Source organism: Ochlerotatus camptorhynchus, unplaced genomic scaffold (assembly GCF_037179485.1).
Source record: "Ochlerotatus camptorhynchus isolate MF236.1 unplaced genomic scaffold, CSIRO-AGI_Acam_v1.1 ptg000503l, whole genome shotgun sequence".
Classification (NCBI taxonomy): Eukaryota; Metazoa; Arthropoda; class Insecta; order Diptera; family Culicidae; genus Ochlerotatus; species Ochlerotatus camptorhynchus.
Window position 1 is genome coordinate 3,889,201 of NW_027040988.1, and position 18,134 is coordinate 3,907,334.

The following is an 18,134-nucleotide window of genomic DNA, read 5'->3' on the forward strand; positions in this document are numbered from 1 at the left end:
TGACCGGTTAGTAGTTGATAAGAAAACATCGGAAGTGAAAAGTTTTGTTAAACGTTATGCACAGAGGATAAGTAAGTTTTATGAGAACTGAAAAGCACATGAAATGGAAGTGTGTAATTGAACTCTTCATGGGTTATTGTGAGGCAATAAAGATCAAGCGATAGATAATTGAGTGCTATAAATAGTTTCGCGGTTTGGCTGAAAAATTCAGCGTTCAACTGGTTGGTGATTCACTAAGTGGGACGAAATCAATGGCTTGATGGGTGAAGTACATTTTGACTACAAAATGCATTCTCATTTGGTTAACACATTGACTCTTTGAATGTGTGAGGTTATAACAATATTCAGCATTATTTATACATCATCAGTAATAGGGGAACATGTCCCTTCTTATGATTCCATGCATTATTTCCTGGGGTAACATATCCTTATTAAATTTGACCCCAGGCCATTTTGAAAGGCAGTAACTTTTTTTTTATAGATGGATTTTACTAATTTTTTCATGACTAGGTGTGTCAACCACACGGGAAAAAAAGAGTTCCCATATTCGTGAACCACAGCCGTGAACCATAGTTCACGGTGTATATTTGAGAAAATTTTGTTGTGGATAGTTGGCCGAGCAGAGCTCTGTAATATCAGATAAAATGTGCTCCAAAAAACTTGAAAACATATAGGGGAAATGGCTCTAATATTGGCCTATAGATCTAAGATTGGGCCCATCGCTAAAAATCTGCTATTTATCAATTTTACCTAGATGAACGCGTCATTGGGACCGTTGATGGATATTTTTGGTCGCTATTGAAAATTTAGTCGATTGTTGAATTTATGTATGGGCCCAAATTAGGGACATTTAGGCCGACATTACATCCATTTCCCTTATATTGAAATAAAAATATTGAAATTTTTTCGATGTTTGTACCATGAGGTCAATTTGACCTCAAATTAAAATTTCCATATCTGAAATTTCAAATGATTTGTAAAAGTAAATTTCGATGACTTTCTGTTTAAATTATCAGATTTTTTTTTTTGGAGGGGCAGATCTCTCGGTGGGAGGGATCGTTGTAAAAATATACCCATGAAGGGGCACATTTTTATGTTAGAGATGATTGTATCACGAAATTAGGGTGGTGCTTGCTTCTGCAAAGATATTTAAGAATATAAGGTCTTCAAACCCAAGGGGGGCGACTCTATCTACGATGCAGGAAAAATCGTGTTCTGCTGTGGTTAGCTGCGCGCACGCTGAGTAGATAGAAATAAGATTGATGGCGACAATACACACGCTATCTACAGATCCTGCTCATATGGATGCTTCCCGTCTTGAGCAAAGTTGTTCTGATGGACAATACCTATCTTAAGAAACAGAGTTTTGTTCCGAATTCACTCACCAGGTGGCACTAGTGTGACATTATTTTTTAATTGTTTGTCCTAACTTAACATCTTGACTAGATAGAAGGTTCCCGTCTTCGACAGAGTTGTTCAAATGAATAAGACTCATTTTATGACAAAGAGATCAGCTTATAATGCACTGACCAGGCAGCGCAGGTTTGACATTCATGTTTCATTGATTGCCCTAACTTAACATATGGACTAGAAAGAAGGTCCTCGTCATTGGTAAAGTTTTTCAGATGGTCAAGGCCTATTTTATTATAAAGAGTTCTGCTCAGACTCAACTCACTAGGTGGTGCTAGTGTGACAATAATTTTGATCTGTAGATAGCGTTATATAATGTATAGTTAAGATGGCGCAACTTGATCATATTCATTTAAGCGCCATCTAGTGAGTAAATTCTGTCATACGCTATCCATAGTTTTGAAGACCTTGTATTCTTAAATATGTACTCGGATCTCGTGATACAATCATCTCTAACATCAAAATATGCCACTTTAGGGGTATATTTTTACAATGACCCCTCCATATGAGAGATCCGCCCCCTGTCCGCGTTCAACCTTTGCTGAGATATGACAATTTGAATTTGGGGCCAGGGTACCGACAACGTTTTTTTTTTGCACAGACGAAGGATTAATCATCTATCTATTTTCTAGGAACATTCCTGATTCCGATTGAGCTGGTGAAAATTTCAATCTGAACGGAAATATATCTTTCCTGGCTACAAGCTAATAAGCTTTCATCACTCGATATGGCACCATTGACAGTTATGAATTGGAACTCGCGCTCAATTCGACGTAAGCAGGAGTACCTGGTTGACTTATTGCGGACATACAAAATCGATGTTGCAGTGCTTACGGAAACTCATCTTGAACCTAGCGCGAAGTTCTCCATCGCTCACTACAACATAGTTCGAAAAGACCGTTCGAATGGCCGGGGAGGTGGCGTGGCAATACTCGTACGAGATACGATAAACTTCCGCAAGCTTCCTGACGCTGGCACATCCATCATCGAGTCCATAGGTGTGGAGCTGGAGGATGCCACAGACGGGAAGTTAAAGATCTTTGCTGCATATTGCCCGAGTCAGTGTCAGCGTATCAACGGCACTAAGCGTCAGTTTGAGTCCGATCTCGATAAGCTGACTCGAGGAACATATCTAGTCTGTGGAGACTTGAACGCCCTCCACGAAGATTGGGGGAACTCGAAACATAACGAGAACGGTAATTTGTTGTACAACGAAGCTCAAGTGAATGATTTTACTGTGTATTTTCCGGATGGACCAACCTTCATCAATAATCAATCAACACTGGACATCTTGCTGGCAAATTTTGTAATCAATAAACCGTTTACAGTCAAGGTCCGCTATTCCGATCATTATCCAGTAGTTTGTGAAATAAAAAAAAATTTCGTCGACGCGAATGCTGTGGAGCTTAACTTCTATGGACACATTTGGCGTTCTTTCAAAGGACTGTTTCAAGCAGCTGGTGATGCTGTACAAGCGTTTCGTAGGACTTCAGTTGAAGGTGAGTTCAGTGATTTGGTATATTAAATGAACATTTTAAAGCCTCTTCGTTGATGACGTTATGAACTTAAGACCACAAACAACCAAAAATAACTCATTGAATATTTTTAACTGTAAAACATCGTTGCTAAAACACTACCACCATCTGTGGAGTACACTGTGACGGGCAGTACGCTCAACAGGTGGCGGTAGTGTGTAGACGTCAAAGGCTCATGGATAATGAGATCGATTCAAAATTGAGTTGAATTCATCTCAATTTTGCAAAAAGTGGACTTGCTCACAAAGTCAGTAAAATTTTCCGAGCTTTTCCAGTGAAAATTTCTCAAATATGAGGAAAATCGGGAGAAAAAATTTCTTCCACGTTCTAAGGCGCTATTTTAATGTGAAATGATAATAATCATTTTGCATTTGATACTCAAAATCTTATCCATCAAGATGAAGATGAATAATGCACATCCATCCACGAATGAAAAAAAACAAATGTTGACTTCGAAACTCAGACTTGATCAAGATAATGTTGTCATGTCAAAATTCATATTCACGCAGGTAGTTGGTTTATCTTTTAGGGTTGCCTTCATTGTCAGCTAATTTGAGTGTAGAAGAAGTGATTTTTATCAGCACTGGTCAGTTGACCCAACAAACGAATCAAATTCGTTAGTTGGGCCGAGGTGGTGTCCAGCAAATTTCAAATGTAGTACAATCACCGACAAACCGACATGAAACTTAAACTTAACTCTTGATCGAGAATCCATAATGGCCGATTAAAATGTGCAGCGATCCCATCTATCAAAACCATAGAAATGTTTAAAGGAAGTTCCGATAACTTCACAAAAGTCCAGAGAACGACCCAAATTTGAGTTTAGTTCACTCATAATCGCCAAAAGTGCAGGAACGCAGCGATGAGTTAAATTTGTCTCATGGTTTGCAGTGGAAAACCTACAAAATCTGCCGGAAAATGAGGAAATTGACGAAAATTTTATTCAGTCTTGGAGTAGTACCAATAGACTGAGTGAATCCAATTTTTACTTTCTCAAATTCGGGATTTTTTCCCTGGAAAAACCTGGGAAAACATGAGGCAAATTTACTCATCGCTGAGTTCCTGCACTTTTGACGATTATGAGTGAACTAAACTCAAATTTGAGTCGTTCTCATTCGCCGTGTGGATACCGATATACAGATAAGGTTCCTCAGAATACCGATTTTTGAGGTTTTATACCGATTTATACCGATTTTATTAAAATATAAAAATCATTATTGTCAGCCCACGCTCGAATTTCGGAGAAAATTATTGTGAGAGACTTGTATCCTTTTGAATTTCTCAAATTTTTTGAGCCAATAAAATTAAAAAAAAATCATGTCTTACGGATACTCTTGCGATTAATGTTTCAATTTCCTCACCGTTTTTGGCTACCCATGAATCAATAAACAGTCGATGGCTCTTTCTGGTAAATCCGGGGGAATCGGGAAATACGTTTTTAAACATTATTCAACTTCCTGAATTTTCTTCCAATTTACATCGTAAATTATTTTACGATTCCTCTCGGAAACATGTTTCGACTTTCCTTGGAAGTTTCTTCAACCTTCGCTCGAATGATTCTTCCATTCTTCCATCTTTTCCCGCCAGTTTTTTCAACTTTCCTGGAACTTCAGGGATGCTTCCACACTAGCTGCAGGAACCTTAAAGAAGTTCTGAAACTTCAGAAAAGTCCAGATTTTTGAGTAAGTTTCGATAAATTGAAGAATGTTTCAATAACTTCTCCGGTCCAGCGAACTCCAGTGAACTTAAGGAAACATCATAAATATTTGGGATACTTCACAATTTCAAAGAACTTCTGGAAAATTTAATGTTTTTCAGAACAGTTCCATTAGTTTCAGGAGAGTTGAGAGCACTTTAGGAAGCTCCGAGAACATCAGGTCAGATCAATAAATTTCAAGGAAATCGCTGAAATTCCGAACACTTCAGCAATGTTCCGAGGGGCTCATGCAAATTTAAGAAACGTAAGGGAAGTTACATGAACATTAGCTCATTGTGAGAACATTTTATGGGAAGTTCCGTGCTTATTGATGGCAGTGTTGATAACATTTAATAATTATAAAAATCGGGAAGATCAGAGAACTTTAATGCTGATGTTACAATAAATTCAAGAAAATTGTGAGAGAGCTTAAGAAATTTCGTAATCTTCAAGAAACTCTAGAGACCTTCAAAGTTGATAAGAGATATTCCGGTAATCTCATTATAATCAGGGAAGTTCCAAGTATTTCAAAGATGATCAGAGTACTCCAAAACAGCCCGAGGAAATATGGAATATTCCTAAGTACATTTCAGGAATGTTCCAAAAACTTCAGGAACATTTCTGGCTTCAGACTTCCAGATTTTTTTTTTTCCAATCTACCTTAGGAAGTTTCTTCCGTCTTCTCCAGGAAGTTCAATTAAACTTCTCCCAGAAATTTCTTTCGTCTACTTCTGGAATTTTGTTCAGTTGTTTTTTTTTTTACTTCTATTGGAAGGTTTTTCCGAGCTCCTTGTGGCTACACCTGTAAATGGCTGCTTGTGGAATTTATTTCCGATTTCCGAAACTTTTCTGCCTTCCTTTGAATGTGAAATCCGAATTTTTCATGAATATTTCTTTAAATTTTCGCCAGAAATTTCTCAATTTATGTCTTGGAAGTTTCGCGGATGATTTTCCGACTTCTCTCAGAACTTTCCTCAAATTTCCTCCAGCAGAGCTTCTTTCTTCTTTCAATCCAAAAGATAATAAATTTCGCTTTCAAAAACGGCAAAAATTCAAAATTAATGAAATTAGTAAATACCGATTAATAACGATTTTTTAAAACCTTTGATACCGATAAGCTTTAAAAACACTCTGGCAATGCTGCCTACAACATCTTTTACAAGGCTGACTCAACCGAACCCGGTACACGCTAAAAGAGGAAGAGGAGACAACTGGCTTCTTACTATTTTATCTCTATCTTACGCACGTGTTTGACAGAAAAGAGGTTCGTTTTCGCCCCCGTATTGTCTCCTCTTCCTCTTATGTGGACCGTACACGATGACTTTTATTGACAATAATCGTATTGTCAATACATTTTATATTGACGTCAATACATCGGTATTGACAATATTTCTGTATTCACATCATCAATATTATTGTCAATACTTGTAAGTATTGACAATATTTCTTACCGTGTGGGGTTCGCTTTAGGGTACAAGGCATAAGACTGCAACGCCTGTCATCTGCGAACAACTCGAGTGAAGCCAAATTTCTCTGGTGCTCTGGTGCTAATTTGACTGCTCCTCCGAAGCCAATTTCGATCCCCGGAAGAGCGATGGCAGGTAACATCAGCAGCATTGTCTTCGTCAAGCGGTTGAAAGAACTTGACGGGAATCCTCCGCTCGAGCCAGTTTGTCCGATATAAGCTTGTCCAGCAGGAGTGTATCGCCGACTTCAAGAGCAAATTTTCATTATGTCGTAAGTAACATTCGCACCAATCCGAGAAAAATAAAGTTTTGTTTTGATGACCGAAAAGTTATTCCTATTTCCAAGTAAACACATATAATCTCATAGTGATAGCAATGTTTAACATATTTAGCAGGGTTTTAATCATACAAATGCAAATCGCTAGCTTTCATGCTAAAAAATACTGGTTTTTGAGTCAAAAGTTATTATACGTCGTTTGGTGGCCCCTATTGTTACTTAAGTCAAAGTGTATTTACCAGGATATTCGGGAGAATTATCAATTACGTCTCCTTACGTGCAACCCATTCATCATTTTAGGACCACCGAAATCATCTTAGCAACAAACAGTTCGATTTATTCACTTTAATAATGAGAAAGCGAAACGACGAACGTACACTTTTCACGGGTTTCTCAGCGCTGTTACATAAGTCAAACGGCATCTCCATAGAAATCAAATGACTTAAGTAACATCGAAAACTTTTTTGATCGGAAGGTGATTACGTCGAAAAGCAATTTGACTGGTAAATAAATTTAAAAATGGGATTTGATCCTATATTCGGACAGTATAAAGTGTAATAGCAGGAGAATCGATTGACACTGATAGCTCGACTTTGTTTACCTTTGTTACATTCGACGTAATGAAAATTTGCTCTTGAATTTCGTCTGCAAAGTTTGGCAGTCCGCAATTTTGAATTTACTTCGAATTCGAAAATCGCCGCTGAATTCATAAAGTGACGACATGTCAAAATTGGAACAATTGGTTATCTGTCAAAGTCATAGGAAAATCTCGCGTCACTTTTCAAATAGACCAATGTAACATACCCACCATTTTGAGAAAATCGAAGTTGAAGTTCGACAGATTATTATTGTAATTGTTTAAAAACAATACATTTTGCAATACTATTTTTAATGTAGTCAGTTATTAATAACGTTGAAAATTCCTTAGAAACGGTAAAATCACAATTTTACTTTGAATTTCATGCTACAGCATAGAAAAAACCACATAGGACGTTTTGACAAGTCGAGTTGAACATTGGACGATTTTTCTCAATGACATAATCAATGAGTGTTACATTGGACGTTTTGTCTACATGATACTAGATTCCCTTTCACAGATTTCAGAGTATAGTACCTAACTTTAGATTGGCCCCGCCTTTGGAAAATGAGCACCAATCATGTTAGGCAGTCCGAATGACCGGAGTAACAGTCATATACCCATCATTTCAAACTGTACATTGGACAATTTTTGATCAATGATTATTTTAAATAAATGAAAGTAAATTTGGATGGATGTTTTTGTATCACATACAATGATAGAAGAGCAATAGTTTGTATCGCTTAACTCGATTTGTTTACATTTGTTACATTGGTCTATTTGAAAAGTGACGCGAGAAATGTTGTTCCAATCGAGCAGAAGACCTGTCAAATAGAAAAGATGTCGCCTCTTTAAGGCCGTTCGCAATGCTGAGTTTCAAAATTGTTTTAAACTACTCGACAATTCTATAATTTGAAACTGTCAAAAATAAAACTGCAACACGATCAGCCCAACGCACAGTTCTAAAAGATGTTTGTAATCATCAAGTTCCATAAACTTTACTGTTCTCTATGAAGTTCTCCGTTTTTTTGTGGAGCTCTTCGAAACATCTTCAACACATCCAAAGAAATTTGAAACAGAGTTCCATTCGTGTTTCAAACTCGCTCAGAAATAAAACAGAATAGTCGAGCAGTTGCAAATCTGGTGCAAAATAGTGCTCGAATAATGAAACTGCAACTCAGCATTGCGAGAGGTGCGTTTCTGTTCTAGTTTCAAATTGAAACAGTTCTTATAAAATACAACAGCATTGCGAACGGCCTAAGGCTGTTCGCAATGCTGTGTTTCAAAATTGTTTCAAACTCCTCGACAGTTTTAAAATTTGAAACTGTAAAAAATGAAACTGCAACGCAATCAGCGCAACGCACAGTTTCAAAAGGTGTTTTTATATGCTTGTATTGGTGAGGTTTTTCAATTTGCGCCTGTTTGCCCGGTGTCCGAGCCCGAGGCAGTGTTCTCATTCAAGTGAAAAAATTGAATTTGAAAGCAACAAATATGGAGTCGGATCACCAGTTTTTGATTGTTGATGACTCTGAACTAGATGTTTTGTTGCTGGAGCTTGAAGGTATCTTAATATCTTAATATGCAACATATAAAATTATGCTTCGATGATCAATTATTTTGCAGAAGACTACCGGCCACATCATCATCGGTGAAGCAGAGCCTACATCCGCCGTAATTTTCAAGAAGCACATCAAAAGTTGATTGCTGACTATTTGAGTCTTGAGGGCCTATCATATAATATGTCAATATTTTGACAAAAACTGTAATGTTAAGCTCCGTTAGAATATTTTTAGTAGACAAGCAAGACTTCCCTGGAGCTTCGTCAGGTTTTCCCTGGATCTTCCTTAGGACAGTCTAAATTTACGGCAGGAGTTCCCGAAACCTCAGCAGGACTTCCCGGAACTTCGACAAGACTTCCCGGAACTTCGACAGAACTTTTCGGAACTTCAAAAAGACTTCACCTGAACGTCGGTAGGATTTTCGCCAAGACTTCCCGAAACTACGGCAGGACGTCCCGGAACATCGAACAGACTTCCCTGAAACTTTTTTAGGGCATCTCAAATTTTCGGCAGGACTTCCTGGAACTTTTTTAGGGCATCCCAAATTTTCGGCAGGACTTCCTGGAACTTCGTCAGGACCACCCTGAGTCTCGACAAGACTTTCTGGAACTACGACAGGACTTCCTGGAACTACGACAGGTCTTCCCGGAACCTTATCAGGACCACCCAGATTTTCGACAAGACTTCCCGGGGGAAAGAGAAGGGACCATCATCATCATCAGGACTTCCCGGAACTTCAGAAAGACTTCCCTGGAACTTCATCATATCTTCCTGGAACTTCTTCAGGATTTCCTGGAACTTCGTCAGGACTTTTGTTTTGTTCGGACCACCCGAATTTTCTGCTAGACTTTTTGAATCTTCGGCAGGACTTCCCAGAACTTCAGTAGGACTCCTGGACTGAATAGCGTATAATTGTGCAAAAACAGCGCACTCCTTCCGCATAATCATGAAGATAGAGCCAGACAACCAGTTTTCGCAGGGAATTCAACATCCTCAGCACCCGTCGCATTTTAATGTAGCTCTTTGGCTACAAAGCTCAGCTTGAAGTGAGCTGATCGGATCAGATTCTTCTGGGTGTGTGAAACTTACCTATGGTCGACAGCTTCCACACAATTCACGACCATAGGTGAATCGTACGGGTATTTGTTGGAATCGCCAATCAACACGACGACGAAAACATTCGACACGTAGTTAATGATAACTTCCTGACTAATTCGCAATACTTGGTCCCCGAGAGAGCAGGCAACAGGTACTGCGATCCCCTGAACGTAAAATTAAAGAGAAAGTGTCAGCATTTACGACAGCAAACGCCACTTTCCATCCTTAATACGGTTTACGATGCACATTTGTTGGGCGGCCGTCAGCACCCCCGAACTGGATGCGAAAATGCACCTCCGACACATAATTTACCAATCTGTAACTTATCCAGGAAGTTCCCAAATATTGTTCCGCCACAAAGACACATCGCTCTGAAACCAGAGGAATTCCTCCGCATCGGACCAACCTATGCAAATCAGTTTTCCGCTGCTATTTGTTGTTCAGTTTGCTGGGAGGGCGTGAACGGTCATATCACAAACGAAGTGACAGACGACTAACTGGCGAAGAAATCCATTAAAATAATGTGGTTCACTGTAATAGAAGTTTCTTGGAAGCTTGTGCCATCATCCACCAGATAGGTTAGTTTTTTTGTTTTGATTTGAACAAAGTTGATTTTGTGTACAATGATTCTTTGACAGTGTGCAAAGAGTGCGTATCATTTTGTCGTTTTTTTTATGCATTTCAGTTTTGAGTAGAGTGAAAGAGATAGAACCAAAACATTCTAGTACATTTGGTGAAAATGCTAGTTCAATCTAGTAGTAGTGTTGCCATGTGGTACAATCCAGTAGTAGTGGTGTTGCCATGTGGTACACTGAAAAATTGCAATAGCAGGTTAGTCACCAAAGTTTTCGAGCCGCTCCGTCTGTCACTTCGTTTGTGGTCATATGCTCTATGCGGAAATTATTTCAAAAACGCACTGCAAAAGATAAACGTTTACAAATAAATAAATCAATTTAATTACCTGCAAAATCCGCGAAACGAAACTGTTGATAGAAGATGAAGCGAAGGGAAACGTTTTTTTTTTCTGTCTGCTCTGCAGTCTCTGCTGGTTAGCTACCATCTGTCAACAGTGAAAAGCTCACAAATTCACTCACAGAAGTTTGAAACAGAGTTCCATTTCTGTTTCAAACACGCGTAAAAATGAAACAGAACTGTCGAGCAGTTGCAAATTGACCACTTTGTCAAGCAGTTTTAGCGTGACTTTCTACCAGCGATTTCACAAAACTGGACCAACTAATTTCTATTTTTTTTATGAAACGCACAAATGTTGGCTACTTTTCTCGAGGTTCTAGAAGAAAAAATCTCAAAATAATGTTTTATTTCAAAGTTCGAGTGGTAGTAAACGTCATTTTAGCTGCTCGAATGAAGTGGTTAATTTGTTCCAAACAAGTGCTCGAAAAATGAAACTGCAACTCAGCATTGCGAGGGTTGTGTTTTTGTTCTAGTTTCAAATTAAAACAGCCCATATAAAAACAACAGCATTGCGAACAGCCTAAGCCTAGTATACAGATCGAAGCGAAACGAAAATTGAAGCACGCGAAAAGTCATGAAATTTCGCTAGCGAAAAAGGTTGTGAAAAAATGTTTGTGGAACATTTTCCAGTTTCCTTTTTTCGCAGTTTACAGTTCATGTGAAACGAAATCGATCAGTTTACACCTCCGGTGAAGTGAAAATTTGACAGATACGCTCTCCCGAAACGTCAACTTTTCGCTTAGCTGCTGCCCTTTTCGCGAGCGCTGCATGCGCGAAAAAAAAAAATAAACGTAAGCGAAAAAGATGCCATCCACAAAATTAGATTTCGCTGGATCCTATCTGTTTACAGTTCAAAGCGAAGCGAAATATTTGCCAATGCGTTTTTCGCGCAGGTGAAAAATGTAGTATTTTGTATGAGATTTTCGCTTCGCTTAGATCTCTATACAGGCCTTTACCCAATTTAGTCTCTTTATTTCGAGTGTCAGAGTAAAACGAATACTTTTTGACCGTAGTGGTAGTTATTATTTGAAAAATTCCACTGAAATGGACGGGCGCACTGAGAAAAAAAAATTGACGCATAATATGTGTGTGACCATATGAGAGTGACCACTAGACTGATGCAAAATTTGAAATTTTCGCTCTACATTGGTCAAACGGTTTCATATTGGGCCTTGATTAGTCTCCCAAATTTTGAACTCATTTAGTGAGAAACTGACTTGGCACAAACCATTTGAAGTTTATACGGGAATTACTATGGAGAAACCATAATTTCGGTTCATATCAATCTCAAAGTTCACCAGTTCACTCTACTTTAGAAAATGATAGCTTAACTTGTTTAAAATTTTCTCAGCTACAACTTTGTTAAAGAACTCTTTTCGATCAAATGTAAGGAACAAAAATTATTAATGATTCAAGTCACTGATGTCTTATGATTATGCTCAATCAACTGTTCAGCAGGCAACATTGGTGTCTATGGCGCGTAGAATAGAGGACAAAAATCATGGCTACTATGTCACACTGCAGAATACAGTGTTGCCCACAATACAGTTGCTTAATCTTGCCATAGCATTATCAATCTCTTAAACAATTAATAACTATTTAATTTGACGTTTGGCTGAAAAACAATGTTCTGCCAAGTTGTAGCTGATAAAAATTCCCATAAGAATAGCAATAGAATTTGTTAACGGTACAATATGTAAAAAGGCTAGAAGACAATGAACAAAAAGTTTTGTTTTCCCATAGTAATTTCCATATTAACTTCAAATGGTTTGTGCCAAGTCAGTTTCTTATCAAATGAGTTTAAACTTTAGGAGGCTAATCAGGACCCGATTTGAAACCGTTTGAACACTGTGGAGCAAAAATTTCAAATTTTGCATCAGTCTAGTGACCACCCCTTGGGTCTAGGGTAGCTATAATAGCTTCAGGGAGGCTCAGACTTTTTGTTGGATATTTTATTCTTTCAGGGTTCCACGAGTTTCAATAACATTTATAGAACTTCAGTGACAATCGCGTTAATAATTTGGATTCAGAGTTTCAAGAAAATTGAGCCTCATAGAGAAGTCCTGATAATTGCAGGGAAGTCCAAAGAGCTTCAAAGAAGTCAAGAGAACTTCAAAAGAGTTCCGAGAATTTCAGAAAAATAACGGGGACGTCAGAGAAGATTCAATTTCGGCAACTAAGGAAAGTTTCGAGAACCTCTGGTGTAGTTTTTAGAACTTCTGAAAAATCCAAAAAAATCCAAAATACTTGGGAAATTCCTTTAGCATACTTCAGGTTAGATCAAAGAACTTCAAGACAGTTCAACTAAACTCAGAAAAAATATGGGAAAGTTCTGTGTAATTAAAGAAAGTCAGGCAGTTGAAAGAGTTTCTGAAATTCACAAAGGTTTAAACTACTCAACAGAAATTCCAAAAAAATGATAAATTTAAAAAAAAATAGAATTACGGATCTTTACGCCCGATCAATGAACATCTGGACGATTTTCGAAACTCTAGGGTAGTTGCGACAACTTTAGATGAATTCTCACCAGAGTTTTCACTCAGTCTATTAGTATCTCGTTTAGTATACTGCTAGACTAAGTAAAATGTACGTCGATTTTCCTCATATTCGAGAACTTTTTCCTGGTCAGTTTGAAACACCTTTCTCTCTTTGTGAACCAATCCACTTATTGTAAAATTGAGTCGGTACTTCCATCTAAGAAACATTAAAATTGGCTATTACATGCATGTTAGAACCTTTTTTAAACAATTTAATTCTTTTTTAGATCGCAAAACGGAGCGCAATGACGTCAAAATCAAAGTAGAAGCCTCACACGAGCGAGCAACGAGGCCGCAACGGGAATTCAGCCTGACCTACGAAAGGACGGAACCTGGAAGCTTCGGTGATACTGAACAAGCTTCTTCGGATATTGAGCTGAATCAGGAAAACTTTGGGGGTAAATTATGGAAAATTGTTAACTATGCCATAGGGTCACCAACTATTAGCAACGAGATAGCTGAGATGGAAGCCGGAGAAAGCGATGCGGCAAATTTTGATGTAACCCTAGAAAAACCCCACTTAGATCAAATAAAGAATGAGACCAAGAAGCTTCGGGGCAATAAAACCACCGGTAAAGATGTCCTGCCGAGTAAACTATTCAAACATGGAGTGACTGCTCTATCCGAAGGTCTACACATGATCATCACCAAAATTTGGCAGGAGCAGACGCTATCACAGGAGTGGATTGAGAATGAGGTTCGTGATCGTCGAATTTGCAAGAAAATAGACACGTCGTCTTCGGTTTGCTGTACCTACAGTGCAACTGTTCTGCTGAACGCCGCCCATCGGGTGCTCTCCGGGATTCTTTTCTTCCGTTTGACACCCATAGCGAACGATTTCAAAGGAAAATATCGAGCGGATACCTCTACGGAAGCGATATTCACACTTCAACAAGTTCTACAAAAGTGCCGTGAATTTAATGTACCAACACACCACCTATTTATGGATTTGAGCGATGCGCTCAATACGGTTGACCGAGATCAACTGTGGCAGATTATGGACGAATACCGTCTACCGACCAAATTGACACGACTGATTAAGGCTACCACGGAAAGCTTGATGTATCACGAAGTCACCTCGAATAGCTCAAAGCCCAAGAATGGACTACGACATGGCTGTGAACTATCCAGATTACTATTCATCATCGCCATCGAAGGTATCGTACGGAGAGCGAAGGTAGAAACGGAAGGCACAATCTTCCAGAAAAAAAAGGTCCAGCTTATCAGTTTTAACGACAACATGGATCTTATTGCACGAAGCGTTGAGGAGTTGGAAAATACGTACGCAGCGTTAAAAACGGAAGCAAAGCGGTTGGGTTTGGTTTTTCATTCAGATAAGGTCAAGTATATGAGAGCCACAGGCTCGAAAAATGATAGTTTAGCTAGCAGTTCTCGGATATCACTAAGTGGCGATGCATTTGAGGTGGTTGACGAGTATCTATTCTTGGACTCGTTGGTAACCGTCGGCAATGACACAACAAAAGAGATCGAACGCCGGATATTAAAAGGAGACGGTGCTTACAATGAACATCTAAGCACACTTGAGTCCACTAGAAAGAGCAACGAATCGAAGTTAAAAATCTACAAGACGAGTATCAGACCATTTGTCCTCGGTGGTCACGAGACCTGGACCATGAACGCGAAGGATCAAACCAAACTAGGTGAGTTTGAACGCAAGGTATTGAAAACGATCTATAACACATCACCGCAGAAAGACAATGAAAAGAAGCTTAACCCAGCGAACCGCGAACTGCATGCGCTGCTGGGAGAAGCATCCATTGTACAGAAAGCGAAAGTTGACAGACTACGGTGGGCAGGGAACGTCATTAGGAAACCACATGACAGCCCGGTCCGAATGGTTCTGGAAAGTGATCCGGAAGGAAGGAGAAATCGAGGAAGACCACGAGCAAGATGGCTCAATTGCGTTGAAGACGATCTGGAGATTATAAAGGATTCCCGAAATGTGTGGGAACTGGCCAAGGATCCCGTGAAATGGCAACAGCTTCTTGACACGGCAAACGTCCCAGGGACCTTAACTTGATCCGTTTGGAACATGGAATATGTATTAACGGTTCTAATTCGTTCGAACCTTGTCCAACGTTATCCAGTTCGTTGCTTCTGTTGCTACTTTTCCTCATTGTAGTAAGGGTTGTGTTGGCGAGTACATATTTAGTACTAACCTTAAACAAGGTGTCGAACGATACTAATGGTCTTTCGCTACGAAAATGGAACTAATCTCCGAGTGAACCTGGAGTGCAATGGAGGACGCAGATGCCACCCAGGATGTTTTGTATCATTATTTACTAGCATTTAGATTGGTTTAAGAAACTATGACGAAACTGAAAAACGATTTAAAGGACAATCAATGCGATGATCCGTCCTGGAAGCAGATTCATGGACCGTTTCTGTACTTGCATTGTGCATTGTAACCATCAGTACTATTCGGTTGGTTCAAGTTAGCTGCTAAACCTGTTGTACGCAACGCAAGCACCTACTTCAACCCTCTTGAGTGAATAGTTACCGTACTCCAACAAGTGTATCTACAATGATCAACCAATGGATACCATCATCAAGGATACTAGTGTCAACATCAAATAGAGAGGAGTGTTCCAGCCGAATGAGTATCACTCGAGAAAGGAAAACACCAATTCTTTCATTCAGCAGAAACCTGCACCCCCGCAACAACATCATTTCCAGGCCCGGCAACAGCAGTAACATCCGCCACAACAATTGGAATATAACTATCGGCACTTCATGGCTAATTCAGTAACAACACACCCAATACCTATATGCATATCAATATATCAAGCGTCGAATCCATGTTAAAACATTGATTGAGATTTGTACAACAAGTGCTTTGTAGTGCAAACTGTACTCCGTGATGCCGTAGCCAAATCATGAACCATCGTTCGACAGATTGAGAGCGCTCTGGAGAAACAATGTGCGCCAAAAGCCGTAAGACGGTTCCGGAACAAGCAAATAGTACATGTAAGAAGAAGTTGTACAATGCCGTTAAGAAACGATACGATAAATAGCACTTTATGGGAAGGTTGTTTCGGGTTGTGTAGATATAGTAATAACTAAAAATAGTGATGATCCATAGCGAGTTTTTGAAGGAAAATATATAATAAATGTGAAAGGGATGATTTTTTTTTGTGATGTGTCATAATTATTGGACGGTCCCTTTTTCATTCTTACGTGTCGTCGGTACTGTCCGAATGCGATGGAAGCGTTGCAAATGATCGTTTTTCCTTCTGAAGCGTCCAGAAGACAAAAGCCAACGCATTTTGACTTCGTGATGTTAACTACTTTTCCTGTAATTGGTTGGATTTTTAAAATGTTTCTGTTCCTTTTGGTTTTGCAACGCTTGAAAATGTTTTCTTCTCCAGTTTTTGAAAAAAAAAAAATCTTTGCACACTCAATGATAACCTCTTCATTTGTTGCACATCAGTCGTTCAATATGGGTTGGTCACAATTGGTACCTATAAATAATGATAGTTAAATTATTATAATAACCTTTACGTCTGGATTAATCCGTATGATTACCATCTGTGCAATCAACGTACATGTTTTTCATATTAACAAATTCTAACTCAGGGTGCATACTACTGAGGGTAGATATACTAACTGAGGGTAGATGCTGTAGAAAAATCATTGAAGCTACATCAATCAGTCAACGAAAATAATCGTACTCCCGGCGTTGGTGATGCACCAATTTCCTTAAGGACAGGTACCGCAGAACGATCTGTAAACCGGCAGGTATCCGCAGATACAGACAATCGCAGCAAGCCGCAGACCAGGAGAATTGTCCTCGAGTCAGCGGTGATGCAACAGCGTCTTTAAGTACAGTAGCCGAAATTGACAGTAGAGGTAATGTTTAAAAAAAGAGTCTAGAATTGCAGTAAGCATATTTTTTTTTCGTAGAAATATCCTTAAAACCACACCAATGCTCAAATGGAGAGAACCGTCTTTCTCCCAACGATGATGTGCCAGCTTCCTCTAGGGCAGATGCAGACGAAACCCGTAACCCCGGTGGGAAAGATGCGTTAACGGGCTCGTATATAGGTGCTGCAGGACAATCCGCAGGACGCAGAAATGTGCTTACTTCTACTAGGGCAGGTGCCGCAAGTGGCATAAAAGGTAAAATTCAAAGTGTTTTTTTTTTGTTACTTCATACGTGAAGTTTACGTTTTCCAGAGTTGGTTGGAACTGCTATACTAATATCAACATGAAGCTTTAGTGTGTAAATAATAAATTATAGCTAGATAAAGGTCTGAAGATGATAGGTTGATGATAGTTCCGTTAGGGTACGGCAGTGTGAAAATTGAATAGAAGTTGCATGGGCCTCCGCTTAATTTCAACTTCTATTAAATTTTCACACTGTACTCTAACGAAACTATCATCAACCTTTCCTCTTCAGACCTTTCTCTAGCTAAAAAATTGTCACACTTAAGCTTCATGTTGATATTAATATAGCATTTCCAGCCAACTCATGAAAGGTAAGATGTACATTTTTTTAAATTAAGGGTGTGACCAATTACCGAGTTTGATTTATCTTTTAGTTAAAAGTGATGAATCACAAGCTATCGAGTTGCTGTTGTTACGTAAAACAAGTTAGACAATCAAAATTTTTGAACTCGGTCGACTACACAATATATGTTTTTAATTTAAAATAGTCAAACTGCTTGGGTTAATTTAATTCGGCAAATGGGACACATCCTAAATAGTAAAGGGTGATACGGTCAAAATTTGGTCAAGGGAAAACGCGTGTAAATCGGTGAAATCGTTTATTTAAAAAATCAAATTAAATTTCTTTTTCAAGTTCAATTAGTATAAAATTCAGGAAAAATATTCAGTTAGGCTTCCGCTTTTCCAAATCCGAATTGCCGGGCCTTACGCTTGACCCCTGCCATCAGATTTTGTACAGCCACCTTGTCCACCTTCTTCGCCGCAGAAAGCCAGTTTGCCTTGAACTGCTGCTCGCCCTTAGCAGTTTTTTTGGTCTTC

At 39.0% G+C, this 18,134-nt stretch overlaps 1 protein-coding gene across 1 annotated transcript; it reads left to right on the plus strand.

Annotated features, from left to right (window-relative positions):
• LOC135712822 (uncharacterized) lies at positions 1–16,230 on the plus strand. Its single transcript, XM_065235886.1, has 2 exons — positions 1–71; positions 13,355–16,230. Exon 2 carries the CDS (start codon positions 13,591–13,593, stop codon positions 15,166–15,168), a length of 1,578 nt encoding a protein of 525 aa, XP_065091958.1. The 5' UTR covers positions 1–71; positions 13,355–13,590; the 3' UTR covers positions 15,169–16,230.
• The last annotated feature ends 1,904 nt before the right edge of the window (positions 16,231–18,134 follow it).

Coding starts and splice junctions, on each gene's coding strand:
- LOC135712822 (XM_065235886.1), top strand. CDS start 13,591: ATGGAAGCCGGAGAAAGCGATGCGGCAAATTTTGATGTAACCCTAGAA.